At 40.7% G+C, this 19,717-nt stretch overlaps 2 protein-coding genes across 14 annotated transcripts in view; one reads left to right on the top strand and one right to left on the bottom strand.

The window, feature by feature from the left end:
• The window catches only part of FAM47E (family with sequence similarity 47 member E), a 66,742-nt gene that overhangs the window by 25,060 nt on the left and 21,965 nt on the right, over positions 1 to 19,717 (top strand). For 12 of the 13 annotated variants that reach the window (XR_011809329.1, XR_011809321.1, XR_011809328.1 and 9 more), the window contains exon 4: positions 1,856 to 1,905. The gene's annotated coding sequence lies outside the window, so the exon portion shown is untranslated. Of the gene's footprint in view, positions 1 to 21; positions 165 to 1,855; positions 1,906 to 19,717 lie in introns of those variants that run through there. The other variant, XR_011809323.1, reaches the window with a different exon arrangement.
• Positions 1,496 to 19,058, bottom strand: SDAD1 (SDA1 domain containing 1). The gene is made up of 22 exons (XM_027456032.3): positions 18,887 to 19,058; positions 18,654 to 18,758; positions 18,166 to 18,264; positions 17,893 to 18,003; positions 17,126 to 17,197; positions 16,934 to 17,034; positions 15,577 to 15,634; positions 14,624 to 14,698; positions 13,795 to 13,896; positions 13,268 to 13,337; positions 12,540 to 12,643; positions 11,307 to 11,364; positions 10,677 to 10,735; positions 10,228 to 10,304; positions 9,034 to 9,131; positions 8,569 to 8,645; positions 8,072 to 8,204; positions 6,796 to 6,893; positions 6,147 to 6,337; positions 5,522 to 5,606; positions 4,965 to 5,126; positions 1,496 to 1,876 (listed from the first exon to the last, which is right to left on the bottom strand). The coding sequence occupies exons 1-22, from the start codon at positions 18,974 to 18,976 to the stop codon at positions 1,826 to 1,828; spliced, it is 2,076 nt and encodes a 691-aa protein (XP_027311833.1). The 5' UTR covers positions 18,977 to 19,058; the 3' UTR covers positions 1,496 to 1,825.

The raw sequence follows: 19,717 nt of genomic DNA, 5'->3' as shown, positions 1-19,717 counted from the left end.
CGCAGCGGCCCCCGCCGTGCCCGCAGCCCCACGCCCCCGAGGGGCGGCTCAGGGGGAAGGGCCACGACATGGCGGCCAGATCGCCTCAGGGAGAAGGCGCCCGGCTGCGGCCTCGCCTCTCCCGCCCCGAGCTTCTCCGCAGGCAACGAATGGGTAAAAGAGAGGTTAGTGCCTGTGTCTTGTTTCCCCTAGCGTTGCTTGATAAGCACCTGAGAGAAAGAGGGTCTACGCCCTCTGTTTTAATAGGAGGGTAGAGGGGAAACTCGAGAAAGGGAGCACAGCTTGTGAAATTGGCTCTTGGGCATATTGTGAAACTGGGCACAGCTCCTCCTGCCACACAGATACCCGGGAAACTGTGCACAGCTGTTCAGCAAAGAGAGAATAGCACAAGTGGGTTGCCTACAAATCCGTATGCCATTCCTACTATTCTCCCCTACCTGTGGTCTCCACACCATGACACGTCCTCTGCCAGCTCCGTTACATGCCCCCTTTCCTGGAGAACAGGAGTTGTCCCCATCTTTCACTCAAGAGAAGCCTGAATTTTCATTTACAGCCGCAAGAGAAAGTCAACTTTAATTCTGTACAAGCTCCCTCATGCTTCCATCTGCTTTTTTCTTTAGGATGCAAGATGTGACCAAGAAACCCTTGGTCTTGCTTGTGGCTGGGTTAATAATTAGAAGTGATACAATTGTGTATTCAATGTAAATATACATATGTTGAGTGAATGCTGGTACAGGATATAAACATTAACCTTAGTTTCTTGAAAATTGAAAACAAGAAAAAACACTCCACAACAGGGGACTGTTGGTGTTGGGTCAGAGGTTGGACTCGATCTTGAGGTCTCTTCCAACCTAGAAATTCTGTGATTTTGTGATTTTCCATTACACTGTGCATGTCACCTGTTTCTCCTCCTTAAGGAAATGAAACAGAACTTGACAAAGGGTAGTATAAATAAGTTATCAGGGAAACATGTGATTGGGTAAAGGGCAGAAAGGCCATTAGCAATCCCAGGTGAAGTAAAGGCTAAAACAGGAGCTCAACCTTTACTTTAAGGTCAAGAATTCATAGACCACACATTGTTTTTCTCACACATTCTCACAAAAAATCAAACACAAGCAAGTACTACCAAACAATGCATGGATATGGGAGAACAAGACTGCATATTTCTCCTGCATGTGACACTACCCTTGTGTTTAAATGGGAATATGCAGGCCCCCCCCTATGGGAGGGGGCCTGCATATTCCCATTTTTTTCCTAAAAATTTCCCATTTTCCCTCCAAATTTTATTTTTGTTATCTTTATAGACTAAGCTGTTCTTTTCCTCCATTTGGTTTTATTAGTAGTAAACATGCTAAAAACAACCCCTTACTAAGTCTGTGAAATCACTACAGTAAGACAGGTATAAAATGTGTATGTAATATTTAAGGGATGACCTGGAATATTCATTTTCCTTCCAAATATCTATTCATTAATTGAATCAAATCAAGTAGTCAAATATTTTTTTTACAGTGAGGTTGTATGTTTTAATTAATACTTACACATACAAAAACAGCTGTAAATAAATTATATTCAATAAAAGACAACTGCCTTATTTCCTAGAATGCTTTAAAAACCAAAAGTCTGCAAGGATTAAGGCCTCTTTGGTCTTTCCTATTGATGCACTATCTAACTTCGCAGCAGCCTTCAATTTATAATTCTGAACAGAGCAGAGATGAATCCATAAGGCAATTCAGTACTTTTTTCTTCCCTTAAGAGAAGGGAAAATAAGCATTTCTAGGCTTCTTGTTTCTTCAAGGATGATTAACTGTTCTTCTCCTTTACCATTTTATTTCAGCAGATGTTTTTTCTTTTTCAGAAGCGCATCTCTAAGAGCCAGCTGAAATATGAAACAAGAGGGATATTCAGGTATTTCAAACTCTTAGCTTTAACTATTAAGAAAACAGTATCACATGGACAATCCTTGTTGATATGCCCATCATACACATCCCATTGGTATTGTAGGAACCAGACATTTGCAGATGAGATCACCAAACTTTTTAAGAGAATGCTACAGCTAACAGCTTCCATCATCTATGCTGAGGTAGACATTTATAGAGGCTTTGATGTATTACAGATAAGTAGGACTGCAAGATGAAAAATTAACCTGAATTGTCTTTAAACCAGTTGACTCAGGTGCTAGTAACACTGTAACTACAACAGCACTGAGTAGGCAGATCACAGACAAAGGAGCTAGCCACATAGCTCATTCCTACTGTCGTTTTATGATTACCTATACTCAAGTTCAAAAGCCACTCAAACATGGCTGTGAATACAGACAACCAGAAGCTGATGCACAAAGCTGGAAGGTAGTAAAATATCAGAATGCAATTAAGAAATTGTTTATAGGTTTTTACAGAAAACAGGAGTACAGCATTATCTTCAGCTGTAAAATTAAGAATTTTGGTAGCATTTATGCAGACAGATCTACTGATGATAAGTCTCATTAAGCTATTTTCATTAAGTAAGCATAATACTAAGGAAGACTCCTAAAATTTATTCAAATCTCAGAGAAATAATAATAATTGATCAGCTGAAACCAGAAGCAGTAACTGGCAAGTGCTAACACATCCATTGACAGAAATGCTGTGGTTGCTTAGTTAAACAGTATAGTTAAGGAAAGAGTAGGACTTCAAAAAATAAAACATTCATCAATGTATCAGAACATCATTTAAGATCCTACACAGTTAGGAAAAGGATAGAGTAACAAGTTGTTCTTCTACAGACTTGTTTGGCAAGAAGAGATGAGAAAAAAACTTCAGTCCAGCTGAGAGCTAAGTAGGATTAACAGGAATTTTTTGAGATTATTACAAAGCTGCTTTCCAAGGGTGGGAAGGAGGAGATGCTGCAATTTTTAATGAGTGCCATACACAGTCTCTTTAAAGTGATAGATTATACACATTTTAGTTGGCAAAGGGGTTTAGATTTTGACTATAGACTACATTTCATTTTATTCTACCATTGAGGAGGGCAGCAGAAGGAATTATCTTAAAAACCACAGTACTCCAATCCACTTCTATTTTTGTACTACTTCCCAATCACTGTCAACAGGACGATGCTGTGGTCTAACTTAAATTAGAAGGAAGAAGGGTACTTTCATTTCACTGTTTAGCTGTTACCCTGGAACTCAAAACATTAAATCAGGAGTAAGGACTGAAAACATTCAAGATGACTTTCTAAAAACAGGGAGCCAAGTTTAAGCGTCAGTATAATCTCAGTTTTGAAAAAAAGATTAAAGGCACTATACTACAAGGGAGATGTTTTTGATCACATGGACACCTACTTTTTACATATATTTTTAAAAAGAACAAACTGTTAAGAATCCTATCTCAGGAGCTAACCCAGAACTCTTGGGCTAAAATTACACCCAATTTCTCAATAGAAGGACAGAGAATTAATAGCAGTTTCATAAAACCACGTGGACTGTTGATTTGCTACACTTTCTGTGTTTTAAGTACTTTGCTAAGGCGTCAGCCTTATATGAGGCAAAGCAGAATGACAAAAAATAAAAGACTACACAGGATATTAGTCCAAGTCTTCTTCTTCAACAGAAACACTCAAGAAATACTTCCTGTTGAGTCTATAAACTTCTTCAGTATTGTTGCTGTTAAGACAACAAGTGGCCAACAAATACACATCAACTTAATACAATCCTGGAAACAACTCTCAGGGACAGAGGAGGGTTTGTAAAAAGCAGCACCTGAACATGCCCTACCACAAGACAACACTTAAGTAAACACAAATCACTAACACAGAAGAAAAGAAGCCTGCACACCTGGATTATTCTCGAAGTTTTTCCTCAGAACACCTTCAAAGTAGTTCAGTTTTATAACACCCTGTAACACCCCTGACTGGCCACCTGCCAGGTTAGATAAAGGGATTTTAAGGCCCATTTTTGTTAACACAGATCTACCCTGGAAACACAGTAGGGCAAAACAATATGCCTGTATCAACACCAGCAACAGCTGCCACAGTTTAGGCATCAACCCAGCTGAGGTGCATGACAGAAGTGAGGGGACTCTGTCCACGCTCCATGTCTGCCACTTCATCTCAGCTGTGTGGGGAAGCTACACAGACTCCCTGGCCTGTGCCAGGGACAAAGTCATCACCTGAACTTTCTGCCTCACCTTTTAGTTATCCCTTCAGCTAGCTACCTTGGCACAGCTGCCTGTGGGAACACACGGTAATCGGACTACCGAAGAGATGCACTTTTAACTTACATGTGCTTTTGGGAAGGCTGTTTTGAATCCTGCATCAGCCCCATAACTAAGCTCGTAACTGAGGAAGCAGTAGAAGGCAAAGGCATCACCACTGAGAGCAGCATATTGCCAAACTATGGCAGCAGACTAGACCAAAGAAGTGACTTAATTTTTGTGTACAGCTCTGAAAGGTTCTAAAGAGTACTGGCATCTGTCCCTTAAGTGCATTTGTATCAAGGTATCAGATGACCTCAAGCCAGGAGAGCTGAGTCCATAATATGACAGTAATAGGAGAAAGGTCAAAGACAGATTATGGGGAGTGAAGAAACACACTAGAAGCTTGTCCTAAAGACCAACTCCACTGTATCGGGGGAAAGATTTCTTCTATCACAACATTACAGTTCGAACATAATCTGTTATTGCTTAAAGGGAGAAAAGAAATCAAACCACATTTTAATCATCTTGCTAACCTATCCATGATTTTGCAACAGTGCATGGTTCTTTGTGCATAGTCACGAGCAGATTCTGACAAAGCATTCTCCTCCACCCCCACAGTCCCTGATATACTTCCTCTGGGTAGGTTTCATGGGAAGCAACTCACAGCCTTTTCCAGTGATTAATCCATCAAATTAAACACCAAAATCTTAGGGTGTAGGCTAGACAGCACTTCACCAGCATTACAAGTTTATTGCTCAGACTGCCCCATCTGATTTCAACGTGAAATGTTACCTGTTTTTCCCTGAAAGAACGCTTATTTTTGGTCCGGACATTATGGCTGTATCTCATCATCATGAAGTTCTTCTGCTTTTTCTTCTCTTTATTGGTAGAACTGGCAAATGGGTTCATTCTTGTTTTCTTTTTCACAAATTCTTTTCTATCCGTTTTTCCGGCCTAGAACAGACAACACACCATAATAAGAGAGGGCTTTATTATTTGTCCTTCCTTACAGTAAACGTCAGCTGCTAGGGTGAAGGTTCTAGAGCAGCAAGTATACATCCAGATTGTGTGACTTGCTGCGTGTATTAACTGCATTCCTCCATGCTGGCTGTGTTAAGTATCAGTGAAAATTAAGGGTTGTCTATATTTTCATCTTCACCTGCGACCAGCAAGAGGTTGTTTATCAGTTACAGCCACGATGCAACAGTAAAAAATAATTTAACCAAAACACAGATGGCAGCTGGGCATCTGTCTTACAGATTCAACACCACCTCCTTATTCCACAGGAGACAAGATCACAAACCCCACAAATGTCTAAAAAGAGGATATGAAACAGCCCAGTTCCTCACCATTGCAGTTGCCAATCTTGTCTCCTTGTCTGACTTTGGCTTCTTATGTAGATGTTCGATATCTCTGAGTGAAAGCAACTCGCCCCTACGCACACAGAAATCCAACAGAAGGCTGTCACACACAAATCATCTGGCCAGAAAAGCATGATGTCCTCCTAACCTTTTGTCTCTCACCCATTTCTCAGGCTATTGTTCCCCTATACACATTCACACAGGCACTTTTTGTTCCTCCTCTTAGGCTAATCCTCATGCTTGGGACAACCCTTACAAAACAACCCTTCTCTTATGACTGTTTTTCGAGTCCAGCTTGAACCACAACATTTAAGAAGCTCTGGAGATACAGACTTGCAACTACTGCTAAGAAAATAACACTCCTATTGCTCTGAACAAACTACTCCCACAGTTTCCATTGGCCCCTCTTGCTTTTTTTCTTCCAGGTATAAATAAATCCCCCAGGCCAGGATCCATTCTAGGCCATGTGGCTGTTTGCCACCTGCTACCATGGGATAATGGCCAAAAGCAGAGCTCTGTACCCTACAGCAATTCAAAGTTTTATCACCAGACTGGGGGGGGGGGGGGGGGGGAGGGGGGTGGAAAACGCAAGAGACAATACTTCACATCCTACCTGCTCTCCTCTTCATCATCTATTTCAATATTTTTCCTCTTTGCAGCTTTGCCCGGTGCAGAATTGAGCTCTTTGGAGAGCTGAGCAACACGTATTTTGTGGAATTCTTCTTGCGTTAGCAGCCTGCTTGTACTGACTGCTGCAGCTTTAGCTTTCCGTTCCTCTATAGGCATGCTTTTCATCTTCTCTGCCTTCAAAACAAGTACAAAAGAACAATCATCCAGAGCTCTGCAAACCATTTGTTCTACAATCCATGACCCTCTTGCCTCCCATATATCCACACAGGGGGAACAATGTTGGGAAATGCTCCAAACTGTTAGTAGGATTCTTAAGAGTCATATCTAACAATGTGGTATTTAAAAAAAAAAAAAAAAAAAAAGAGTACTACGTTTCCTCTGAAATATTAAGGAATTGAAAGTTAAAATAGCTTTGAAGGAGCTTAGCACTGGAAGAGAATTCCCCAACTCTCCCCCCTCACCCTGAGAGCAAACATTTCAGCACAGCTGCAAAAACATACTTCAACTTGGTGATTTTGGTCAAGTTACCATGTAGGTAGTTATAAGCAGCCACAAGAAGGTAGAACAAGAGAATGTGGACTGCTATTAACAAGTCCCTTTTCTATTTGGGGTAGAACACGCTTGGAACTCACCACTTCTTGCTGCTCCTCATCTGAAGAGTGGTGGACATCAATCCATTCTCCATCTTCATCATCTTCTCCCTCACTCATACTAGCACTTTCCCATCCATCTGCTCAAGGGAACAATTGCACAGAGCTGCTAGTACAGAGTTGGTTGAACTCTTTGCATTTCAAATAATTTCAGAGTGGATCCTAAGCTCTCACTGCCTTTTAGTACCTAACTACATTTATGCCCAGGGACACACTCAAAGCTGTATGATCTCAGCATCCCAGCCTCAGAACTACATAGGTATTCATAAGACTTAAAGATACTTCACACATTTGATCATGAATTGGGAATAATATTTTTAGACATCCACGGTTGAACAGACCAGTAGCTCTCATGCTGTCCCACTGGCAAGTTCAGCTACCAAATTCCACCTGGCCTGCAAAGTCAAAGCATCACACGGCGTAACTCTGACAGCAACTGATTCAGAGCTGTACAAAGACATCTCAGCCTTCGTTTCTTAGCACACTTACATCACGTGCATGTACAGCTATGGAAACCAACTTTTAGTGATAACCACATACGGCAGCGTAAGATATTTGAACACACACAACAGAATTGTTAAAACCTGTTCTATCTTGTCATTATTGTGAGCTGCAGTCTCCTTAAAACATTTTTGTTATGAACTTAAATAAACCTGCAAGAATAGTGAACAAAGCCTTTACAGGAAATGCATTTACATACATTTCTTTCATTCTAAAGAATGCCAACCATAGAGGATAGCTAATCAGTTTGCAGCAAGTCACTGTTGCAGCAAATTGTACCAAAACCCTATGGGTAAAGGGTAACTCTCAAGTTATGTTCAAGGCCCTCAAAACAAGCAGCTGCATTTAAGAGAGTCTCTGAAGAAATACATTGGTTTACAACTGCTAATCCTTACCACACTCGTTCAGCAACATTTCCGGCTCCTTCCACTTTATCTAACCCAAGGAAGGAAGCAATGCAATTTAAAGCAAAGTTACTCTCTATGACCTGTTTCGCTTCTCTTTGCTGTTCAAAATCCCTCTTTCCTCTCTCTTTTATTTCATCTATTATATGAAGCAATGCATTGACTATCAGATCTCTCAGGATAAATTGCACTTAACTTGAGGACAGTATCAGTGCTTCTTAATGGATAAATACAGACACGTACAAACCACACCACATGTGACAGCAGCGAATGAAATGCATGAACACCAAGTCCAAAAAAAATCTTAGCAGCAGTGATGCACAACACAGAAGTAATAAAGAAAAAAGGCCAACCTTCCTCTAGGTTTTTTCCTTTTTCCTCTTCATTCACAACCTCCAGTACTTCTGCTCCTGGAATATAGTCTTTGGCATCCAGTTCTCCATATTCATGAATCTTGGCTTCCACTGAGGCTTCAGTAGGTTTACCCTGTAAGTAAATAAAGCACATTAAGCAGGCTGCTATCTTAACTCACACAAGCCCATAAAAATAGGGGGTGGAGTTGTAGGAAATAAATTCTGCCTGGTGAAACGTGAAAAGATCTTGAATTACTATAAAGAAGTTGAACAAACTGCAGGAAGACAAGCTTCTGCAGCATGAAGCGTCTGCCAATAAGTTTGATGAGTAAAGAAGCCTTGAAACAAGAGAAAGCGATGTCAAAATGCAGCAAGAAAACAGGCCTGGAAAGAAAAAAAGAGTGATTCCATCATATTCTCAAGAAGCTCTGAGAGCAGTTGTTTCTGAGCACATAAGCTTACATTTATGGTGAATGTAATGCAGAGAAAACACTTACTCTGTATTTCTTCTGTAGCATCTCTGGGTTCAGCGAACGGAAGAGGTGTATCAGAGTTCTTGCAGACATCATCACATCTAGCCAGAAAAATAGAGTCAGGACTAAGTACAGTAAAGCAGAATCCTGAGCAAACCAAAGCGCCTTGAGATAAACAGCATTACAGCCTATTCATGTATTTTCTGAAATACTAACTCCCACTGATTTCTCCAATGCAGGATCCAGCTCTCAGGGCCAAATCTTTGTTAACAAGCAGCTGCCCTTCTCCAGTTCTGTCAGCTGTTTCCCTTGTCATAACTACCCATGACTGTTTGACTAAGTGTATGCAGAGAAATGCAACAGATGTTAAAAACGATACCTCTCAGCCCACCAAAAAACACAGTACTATTATGAAGGCTATAACAGAGGACCAGATGACAAGAAAAAGGGAAGAAAGACCTAAGAGTCATACCCGTATAACATACTCACTTTTATTTTTATGAGTCTTGTAGTGAACAAGGTCATGGAGCAGATCTTCAGTCATGGCTAATGGACATCTCGCTGTGATTTCTTTTATTGCATTGATTCTAAAAATTCAAAGTGAAATATTTTCCTGAATAACATGATTGGGAGAGGCACTCACTGGCCCAGTAATAGACTGTATTATCTCACACTTGATCAATCTTCTGAAGCATTAGGTGTAACAGAGGGGAATATAACAGGATGCTCTCTGCCATAGTCCTCCAAAACTTCTTCAAAACCTTCCATGTTTGGTCCATACTCTACACTCTCCATCTATTTTGTCTGATCTTAGACCTCCAGATTCTGCAACTGAAGGCTAGGTCCAATCAAGCACATTTGCAAAAAGCTGTCAAATGACAGCTAGGCCAGGCCAAAATCAAGAAGTAATTCTCCTGTCAAGCATGGGCAGACAAACAACACTATACAGGAAGCCTGCTTACACCAAGTTACTTTTTAAATCATCTTCATGCACACACCCAGTACACTAAATTTGTTGCAGGATTATAACCATGTTGAGAGGAAAAAAGTAGTTCATGAAAATATTCAAAACATGGCTGCTCATGCAGTAGCTTCCCCCGCCTACTACTTGATCTTCTTCAGGCACAGCTCAGCTCTCTCCTACATTTACTGGTCATATTCTACTCTGCCTGCACCACACCTATTACAAAAGCATACTTTCTTCAACAGAGAAAACAAGCACTTTATAGTTTCACTAACAGCAACACTTGAATTTGTTGTCAGTAATAAAATTTGATCTACTAAACATGAAAAGTCTTGAATTACGATGCTGTCTACTCACTGTGCGTATACAAATGGAAGTTACTTTGATTCACACACAATAGAGTATACCCTCAAACTAGAAATAATATAATACTTGGGAAGGAAGAAAAACACAAGACCAAGCAAGAAATCAAAGAAGGCCATCACGAAATGCAAAAGAGTTAAGTAAGAGCACTGGCTAAATACAGAAACCCATTGCGCTGAGGAATTTACAACACTGACAAGAAAATTAAGGAAAGTTTATGTTTACTGTCTTGTTTTATTCAAGCAGGTTCTTAAAAGCAAAGATGAATCACAGGAATAGGCTGAAGGTCATTAAAAAAATGGAAAATATTTTTCCACATTCAGAGTTTTACGGTTGTAATAAAATTCCATACTCACCCTACAGTCATGACTTCCCCAGAATTCTTGTCAGTGACGAAGTTGTTGGCGATGGTCATCAATACTGACTGGATAATCTGAAAATAAGGAAGAAAGGGTAAATACACTTACTATTTATTTAATATAATTGTGAAATGATTACATCTTATTAACAGAGCCCTTTTCACAGAAAGGCAGAGCTCGTGACTTAACACTATAGCCTGCAAATAACTTCTAGACAAATTCTCCTGCAGAAACTGAAGACCTAGAGCATTGGGATTGTATCCCTTTATAAAAAACAACAACCTGGAACTTGCAGAAATTGTCAATGAGAACAAAAATTCCCACGTGGTTTTCAAGAAAAAGGGTCTGACCGGATTCCTTGTCCCCAGTCCCCAGTGAATGCACTTAACACTTGAAGCTTGCACACTGTCCATTTTAACGTCACCAAAAGTTAATGGAATACTGACCTCAGGTGGTACTAGCTGATGCGAAGCTTGCGCCGCAAACAGAAGAATCTTTGTCACTTCTGGAAGTAAAAATAAAAAGGAAGGGGGAGAAGATGTCCAAGTACAACCAGTAAAACTTATTTTGGCCTTACCCACACCCACCAATACAGCTAACTCAATGAAATCCTGAGCTTCTAAGCCTCAAACCAGTTCAGGCTGAAGTTGAGACATCTTGTACTTCTCTCTCACAAAGCATTAGGAACACACCTGGATCTCTACCCCAGCAGCAGTGCAGACCCTTAATAGCCAGCTACACCAAAATACATGTTTCCATTCTAGAGTGAAACAGGAGCAAAAACGCAGCAAAAGGCAGTCACAGCTTTGCTCAACAAGTCAGGTTCTGCAAGGAGCTAGGAACTCACTTGATCCTATTGCTGAAGTTTCTCAAATGCTTAAGAGTGTCAAGTGGACACAGCTTCCATGAAAGTCCACTGTTTTGGACAACTGGAGCCTTTTGCCTCCTTCATCCACACTTCCTGGACTATTCTTGTTTCCAATTATGCTACTGCTACCTACTCACAGCACCACTTAGGAAGTGACTGTATGTGTGCAATGACAGACCAACACTGTTATCAACTAGTAGCTGCTTACCTCTCTGATGGGGCTGTAGAAATCTCTGAATGAAGGGGTAGAAATTAAAAAGAAAAAGCTGCAGGAAAGATAAAAGTTGTAACAAGTTAGTTGCCTCTCTTTTGAGATGACTTTTACAACCTGATACGCTGTAAACAATCAACAAACCTACACAGCCTTCTCTGCAAATGCCTCAGATTTTATTGTGTAACACATTTACCTGTCCTGAACTTGAAATACATGGAGGTGAGGAAGGGACTTTTTCAAAGAAAATTAAGACTCAATGCCAAAATCTGAAATCCATAATGGTTCTTGTTTGACTGCACAGAAATCCAATTGGGTGGTCTGCTGCACAATGATGTGCCACTTCTTCCCATAGCTTCAGGAACACAGTCCTCTCAAAAGAGACTGTCCCTAAATCCATGCTCACTTAGCATCCAAGTCCCTTCACTAACCCCTCCAGCAAGTCTGAATGAATATTTGATGCTGAAGCAGTCTAACACCTGGACACACACCTCTCAAGTGACAAGTACTTCATACACCTCCTGGACTCAGACTTACACATGATAAGTTCTACTTAAGCTTTATGCAATGAGGAAATAGTGTGGGCTCAGGCTTGACACCACTGCAACACTGGGGTCTCTGATGTGCAAGACCTGACAATTCAGATGCCCTGGGCACTGGAAGGAATGCTTTGGGCAGAGACCAAAGCACGAAGTGGCAGCTGTATGTGCCTAGGCGTGAACCCAGTACAGTGTCAAAAAAAACAACTGGATTTTCTCACACTTCCTATATTCAAGAGTGCTCCTATAGCCACAGTGAGCATTTCCACCTTTTTGTTAGCCTTGAGGATACCTGCAAGGACTAGTGTTTCCCTCGCCCCACAGAGCCCCCAAGAGAAACAGATTCTTGAGGAAGTATGAGGTATAACCGAAGTGTAATCAGACTGCTGTTCTTAAGCTGTTGCTAGACTCAATTAAAAAAACTAAACTGAAGAGACAAGTTTTTAAATAGGCATTTTCTCCTCTAGTCACAACATCCCAGCTATTACATACCACCAGCCTTCTCATGCAGAATTCACTTAGTACCATACAAGCCTATATCACTGTGCCATACCAGAAAGCCCACTGGCAACTCCATGGCTTTACTCAGCTTCACTTTTCAATGTACAGGAAAATTAACTCACTTTCCAGAGGCACAAGGCCAGAGCACACCACCACCCAACCGTCAGGCCACTACAAAATTATTATGTACCTCGTGGATTCCAACTAGCCTAGATATTAGGTCCATGAGCATCATCTTCACTTCAAATCGTTCCTTACAGTTCTCCAGCTGCTTCAGCAGTTTCTCTGCAAAGTCTAGAAGAAGCAATAATGTATTTGTGGTAGTCTCAAAAGGCACTGTGCCAAACTCAGCTGAGACTGGGTTAAAAAAAGATGGTTAAGTTTTGTTGTTGTTCAATTTTTCTTTAAATACAGGATCAGTATTTAAAGCTAGTTTGTTTTTTAAAAAAGGTGCATTTCAACCCATCTGAAAAACAAAATCCCCAGAGTTTCACTACATCAGACTGTGAACGAGTCAAGTGGTATTAGACAAATGGCAGACTGATAATAGGAATATGCTTCTACAAAGGCGTAAGCTAAAAAAGCTGCAGAAGATAAACTACTGCCCTTTTGCACAAACTATGGCTTTCACACATACAAGATAAAAGCTAAAAGACACATCCTGATCTGTATCAACCCAGAGCAGATAGTGCAGTATTGCTCTTTCTTCCTTCTCTGGCCATCTACAAGTGTTCCACTATGACAATCACAACAAGATTAGTCTCACGTTTTAAGTGTTATGAAACTCTGTGATAAAGAAAGCTAAAAAAGCATCCTGTTACCACATTTGTTTCTACTTTCATTCTCCTTCATTGATACTAGATATTTATTATCTGAGAAAAACAGTTTGAAAAAACACAGAACACGATGCATGCTTACCCTGGGGATCATGAATCAAGTGAATAGCAGAAAAGTTGAACACCTCTGGCTTGCTCTTCTTCTTGTGTTTCTGCATGGCAAGAAGAGTAAAGGAGACATTTTTCTTTCTATGAAAAAGCTGCAGGTACTTCAGTTTCAGGCTGCCATTGGAAGCTGCTATTCCTCATTATTCTCTTCAAAAAGAGGTGCTTTGTTTTTTAGCAAATAAACTACAATTCTTTTCAATTGCATTAGGTTTTCAACCACCTGACCTAACAGGCAACAGGAACCACATCAGAAGGTTGCTTCTCAAGACACAGTATGCTCTAAGTAAGGGACCACAAAAGGGGCACCCAAGAGGAGAACCAGTCCACAACTCAGACAAGAGTGTTTCAGAAAACTGCCTGACCAGCAGATGCTGGTATGCTCTAGAAGCCTCACCTAAATTAGATGACAAAAGATAACTAAGATGACTGGAAACAAAGAAGATTTCTGCATGTGAAGGATTAAGCTAAAATACCAGCAAGTCAAAACACCGTTCTCCTCACCCTGAGAACCTTCATCGCTTTTTCCAGTTTCTTCTTGCGCTTGGTCGTTTTCTTGTTAGTTGCATACCGCACCATCAGATCTCTGGCCGTGGGGGTATCGTCCTTCAGCAGGAACACAAGGAAAACAAGACTCAGGTGAAATCAGGCTTCAAACGGGAAGCAGAAGTACAAGAAGTATCAGTGTACTACATTTGAAAGGAGTCTCTTCCCACCTAAGTTTCATCATACAGAGATAGTAGCCTTTAGAATCACAGTTCCATAAAACCACTTATATCAGAGAGATAGTAGTAATTGTTACAGCTGGGTAATCACAATAATGGCCTTGTACTAGGAGGTTCTAAACTGTAATTGTTGCAAGTTACCAGCCTTCTCAGGGTAACTGAATTATTTCATTTGTACATACATGGGAAATGCAGTTTGAGAGACACAAATGAAGGGATATCTAAAAAAAATAAACCTGCCTCTTAAATATCAAGTTAAAATCTCTTCCCACAATTCTGAAGTTACATTATCTACTAACTCATTAGCTTTAAAAAAAAAAAAAAAAAAAAAAGGTTGGCCAGCCCTCACTTCTCTCTTACAAATGAAGAACTTCCTTGACAATGAGTATAGGAAATCAAGGGAGCCCTTAGGCTGTAAACAGATAGTGAAGGTAACCTGCTGTCAACTGAGACCAGGTGGCAAAAAAATAAACATTTTTGTGAGGTGGATCAACAACTGGAGGAAACAAAACAGAAAATTCTGCAGCACAAAAGTAGATGCACTGGTGTAGTCGTATGTCTGCAGGATGACATAACTTAGATTGTGAAGATTTAATCACAATACTGACCTCAGAATCTGAGTCACTATCTTGATTCTCAGTTTCATCCTTCCCAAGGAAGAACTTCAAACCAGCAACTAATACCTGAGAAATTAAGTAAAATATAGGACATGACAAACAGACAAGAGTATTTACAACAGCCAAGCATCCTGATCTTAAGTTATGCTAAAACATTTCCAATTATTGGTAGAAAAGAATACATAAAGAAAGCAAACCATCAGACAAAGCATTCTTAACAAAGCAATTTTTGCTGCTAACCCTCATCAGCCAGAGGCACATAACGGATCAAAAAACAGCTGGGCTTCTACAGTGACAGGAGCAAATCCAGAGACGGAAATCTTCCTAGCTTTCTGAAAAGCAATGCAATTGCTCCATGCCAATATTATTAACTCCTGCACAGCTGATACCTGATCAGCTGTGCTAAGCACTCCAAGCTTTCATTAGTTTATATGGCTTTGTTGGGTTTTGATTGTTTTGTTTTTTAATCAACTGGAACGGCTTTTGGACTTTTGCTGTGAAAGAACGTATCTCAAACCACAACATGCATTTTAGAGCATCTAGCATTGGAAAACCTACTAAGATGACAGGCAGCCTCAGATCCACTCAAATCCCAGGCAAGATATCAAGTCTCTTCACATTAAAAAAGTAAATGCTTTAATGATGCTGATTATAAGGTAGCAATATCCTGACAGTCTCTTCTGAGTAGCAAGGGAAAGTACACCCACCCTCCCCACAGCAGCCTGCACTTATAATAACGCAATCATCCCATTCTGCTGCTCTGCACCTAAGCACCAAATGTGTCCTACTCCCAGAACCCAAGTGGCATTTTGAAATTAAAACAACAAAAGACAAATAATCAGTGAAGCTAGTTAGCAATTTGGGTACTGAAATAAGAAGCTGCATCCCCAGGATAACAGTAGCTTAGATTAAATGCAGTTTCATCAAATGACTTCTGTCCTCACCTTCGTCACTTTGGAAAAGCAAGCAGTTGTGATGACATTGACCGTTTTCGCATCGTTCCTGGAATAAAACAAAACATTGCCTTTTATTTCAAGTTTTACAATTTCAACTTATTCTCAGAAAATTAAGTTGCGTGAACTAAGACTCCAAAAAAATATTTTGAGTTTATATCAAGTCTTAGGTACTTAAAAATCTACTCATTAAAACTGCAAGAAGTCTCATCTTTTCAGCAACACTAGTATTTTTTTCTGCTATCCTAATTTTCCCTTTGTTATAATAATTTTCAACCTACCACTACACCAACAAAAATCTTAATAAAGCTGCTGTGACCTTGTGCGTCAAGGAAACAGAATAGACTGTTTCCTTGAACGCTACATGTCAAAACTCCTCATGACAAATACCGTATGGCACCGCATCCTGCCTGCCAGCTGAGGTTTCTTTTAATGCCAAGGTAAAGCAACATTGCCATGCTAGAAATTGATGGGAATAAGTAATGCAAGAACTGCACCCATCAGATCTCTGGCACTAACTCACAAATAGGTAAAAAGCAGCAGAAACATTGCACACCATCAGTGTTTCTTGCTGCATTCATACATCTCCTTTACAGTTTATTTCTATGGAAGAACCCAGAAGAGCAATGTAGTTAGAAACTGAAGGGCTTAAAAAAATACTTTGTTTTTACAGTCAAAAAGTTGAGAGTGAACAAACTAGGATCTTCTAGTGCAATTTTCCACTGGGTAACATCTGCTCTGGCACTTTGTAACACAAGAAAAAGATTCAGCAACATCTTAGACATTAACTAGCACTGAAACAGCAACTGAGCACTCAGTGCACTTTTTCTGCTTTCAGTATTTCTCTAATAGTTATTCAAGCTCGTGTCTACTAAAAATAAAAGCTATATTATGGCTTCACCTAAAAACAACAAAAAACCCTCAAAGCACTTATTAGATCAGTCATCTAAAATTATACCCTAGTAACTTAAGAGAAGCAAAAACAAAATTCCTTTTTTCACTGTACATCACAGCCTGTATGCGAATAGCAACAGCTTTATATGCAGGAGTTCAAACAAGTGAGCTGCACAAAGCTTGTTTCAAATGCAATACAAACAACTTGACCATTTTCAACTAAAACGTAAAAAAATCAACCTAAGTAACTCAGACTTTAAGGAAGACAGTATTTCTACCTGTTTCTTTCAAACTAGAACAAGCTTCACAAAATCCAGCCACTGGAACACAAAGAAGATAAATATACTGAAAACCAGAGGCCCTCCACATCACATTTTGCACACCATACTGCGAGTGATGTCAGGATGGCCATCGAACATTAAATGGGGAAGAAGCACGGGCCTGCCAAACCTACCAAATATTCCTTCTGTAAAGTTCAATCATCACATCCAGAGAGATCTTGGCAGCAGTGGGATTACTGTCCCTCAACATGGTATACATGAAGTTCTGCAGCATCTAAGAAAAAAGTTGGGAAGCGTTTATTATTACCAATCTTCAATAACACAAGGTAGTAAATTGAAGTGCATCTGAAAACTAGAATACTTACTGTGTTTACTTTATTGTTTTTGTGCTTAGCATTTACATTCTTGATGTCTGTCACAATGTGAGTATATAGAGTCTGTAAAAGGAGAAAGAGCAAAAAGTAACATTTGCACATCACACAAGAAACACTGCAGGTGCACCACAATTGCCCCAAGGACTCTGAGTACCAAAATGAGACCTGATCCCTTTTAATTTGTAGTTACAAAAACAACATGTTACCTTGTAAATCCTCATATATGCTTGATTTTCATGGATTTGGAAAAGTGTACTTAATTTGCAACACAGTGAGAGAAGAAAACAAAGAGCACAAAGCTTAACTCAAAAAATCCCACTACCATTTCATACGTACATTCTGACAGCAAGTTTAGTAATCCTGGTCAGAGAAAGCAACTAATCTCACATTTATTGCAGAAAACACAAAATGAAGCTTTTACTAGCAACTTTTTTTTTTTAACTTAAAATTTTTCAAATAGAATTCAGTAATTTCTGCTCTGACATCAATGTGCTTATGGTTTTTATCTGCAGACACATTCAAGGTGCTCGACTGCAAATGCAGGACAGGCTTACAAACTGTTGCATGTAAAAGTGTGTACAGCAGCATGCTTCAATATGATATACAGATCGAGTCTTGCCTTCAGCAAGTTCCTGAAGTAGCAGACCCATCTCCCACATATTTCACAACCATGAACAGGCGAACTGCCCACTATTTCTTTTGTTAGGCAGGTCAAAACCCACTGGAAGTCAAGCCCAGCTTTTGTAACCACAGCTTACTTTTCGGAGAAGTTTATCGTGACATCGCAGCAGCTGAAAGAAGAGCTCCAGCAAACTTGTGGGGTTTATCAGATTCTTGTTCCTTAACAACATCAGAGCCTTACAGAAGGTCTGTATGGGAGAAGGAGAGATCAGAATCACAATTTCACAGCATCCCCCAGTTTCCATCTCTATTAAAAGATGCAAAAGCAAACTTGAAGCGCTGAATTCTCACAGGTATACTTGTAGAAGAGGCTGTGGTCTGCCCCAAACACCATTTGGTGGCAGCCTTACCATTCGAAGGTCCGCGTCCAGCACCGTGTGGTGGTACGAGAGCAGGTCTTTGAGCTGCTGCGGGAAGTTGGCCATTTGGTCCGGGTAGCAGTGGGCAACCTGGGCAAACACAGGCTGGAGTGAGCTCGCTACTAAAAACCTTGAGCTAGCAGTCAGCTGCAGGAACGTGAGATGTTATAAGCAACTAATAAATTTATTCTTTCAACAGCAGTTTATCTACACCGAAAGAAAAGTTATGGGTGAAACACTGATATGAAACACGTGGTGCAGTTACAAGATCTTTTTTAAAACTGAACCAAAGGCTCGAAAGAAAAACTTGCCTGCCTGGAAATGACTAATAATATGGAAGTTTTAGTAAATAGAGCTTTCCAACAGGACTCTGAGAACAAAACATGGACACACAGCGCTCACCCCCCCCCACCCCAGCAGCCGTGGGGAGGCCGCCGTGCCCAGCTCTCACACGTTGCTACGGGCCAGCAGCAGCTCACCTGCGCCAGGAACATGACGAGCTCCGCCAGCTCCTTGCTGGGCTTGTCGGGCTGGAAGGTGAAGATCTCCACATGGGACTGGTAGTGGTGGTACTGCTGCAGGAACTGCAAGCACAGCGAGCGTTACTCCGGCACCAGGCGCCTCAGCGGCAGCTCCCATTACCCTCTCCCTCGCGTTATTAACCCATTTTTTCCCCTTTTTTCCCCCCCCAGGCGCCTCGGGGGCACCTCACCTCCTCGGTGTAGGAGGTCGGGTCGCGCTTGATGAGGTTCTGCAGCTGCGGCAGGTTGCTGGGCAGCTTGTTGCCCTGCCGGCCCGACATGGCGCCTCACGCCTCACCGCCGCCCGGCCGCCGCCATCTTACAGCCCCCGCCCCGCCACGGCGGCCGCCCAGGGACAAAGCTGGGCGCTTCGACAAACCTCACTTTGACAAAACTCACTTCGACAAAATTCGCCTTTACAAGCTCCTTAGGGGTCAGGCTGCAGGGCTTTTGCCCACCAAGCGTTCACAACATCAAACCCTTCTCACTACACAACTGACTTTCTTCACCCATAGTATCACCATGCTACTCCAACGTGGTTAGTAAGATCCACATACTTGATCAAAGCATGGCAGCACATAACATTTCGTCACGTGGAAGAGAAAAAGCTGTCGTATTCATTCAATCTCATCTGCTAAAAGGACTACACCACAAAAATGACAGGAATTAAAACAGCCCCACTGCATACATGCATGTTCAATAACTCTGTTGTAGTTTAGGTGTTGCTAGTCTTACTCATGACTTTTTCATGAGATAAAGGCCTTTATTACTTCTAAGTTCCCTTATCAACTTTTTGGACAGTGTCCTTTTATTCAAGGATTACTAGCACATGCAATTTATGCACCAGAATGATTTATGCATTCCCGATATCACTTTAGTCAAACACCTGAAAATCAAAAAACTTTCACAATATACATATTAAACATTACACACCTATACAATATAAATAAGTACAATTCAGGCTTTGTTTTTAGAACGAAAAGTAAATTCCCTTTCCTTACCCAGGATTTCAATTGAAATGA

This window comes from Anas platyrhynchos, chromosome 4 (assembly GCF_047663525.1).
Source record: "Anas platyrhynchos isolate ZD024472 breed Pekin duck chromosome 4, IASCAAS_PekinDuck_T2T, whole genome shotgun sequence".
NCBI classification, from domain to species: Eukaryota; Metazoa; Chordata; class Aves; order Anseriformes; family Anatidae; genus Anas; species Anas platyrhynchos.
Note: the sequence above shows the minus strand (reverse complement) of the source record. Positions and strands in the feature narration are given on the sequence as shown.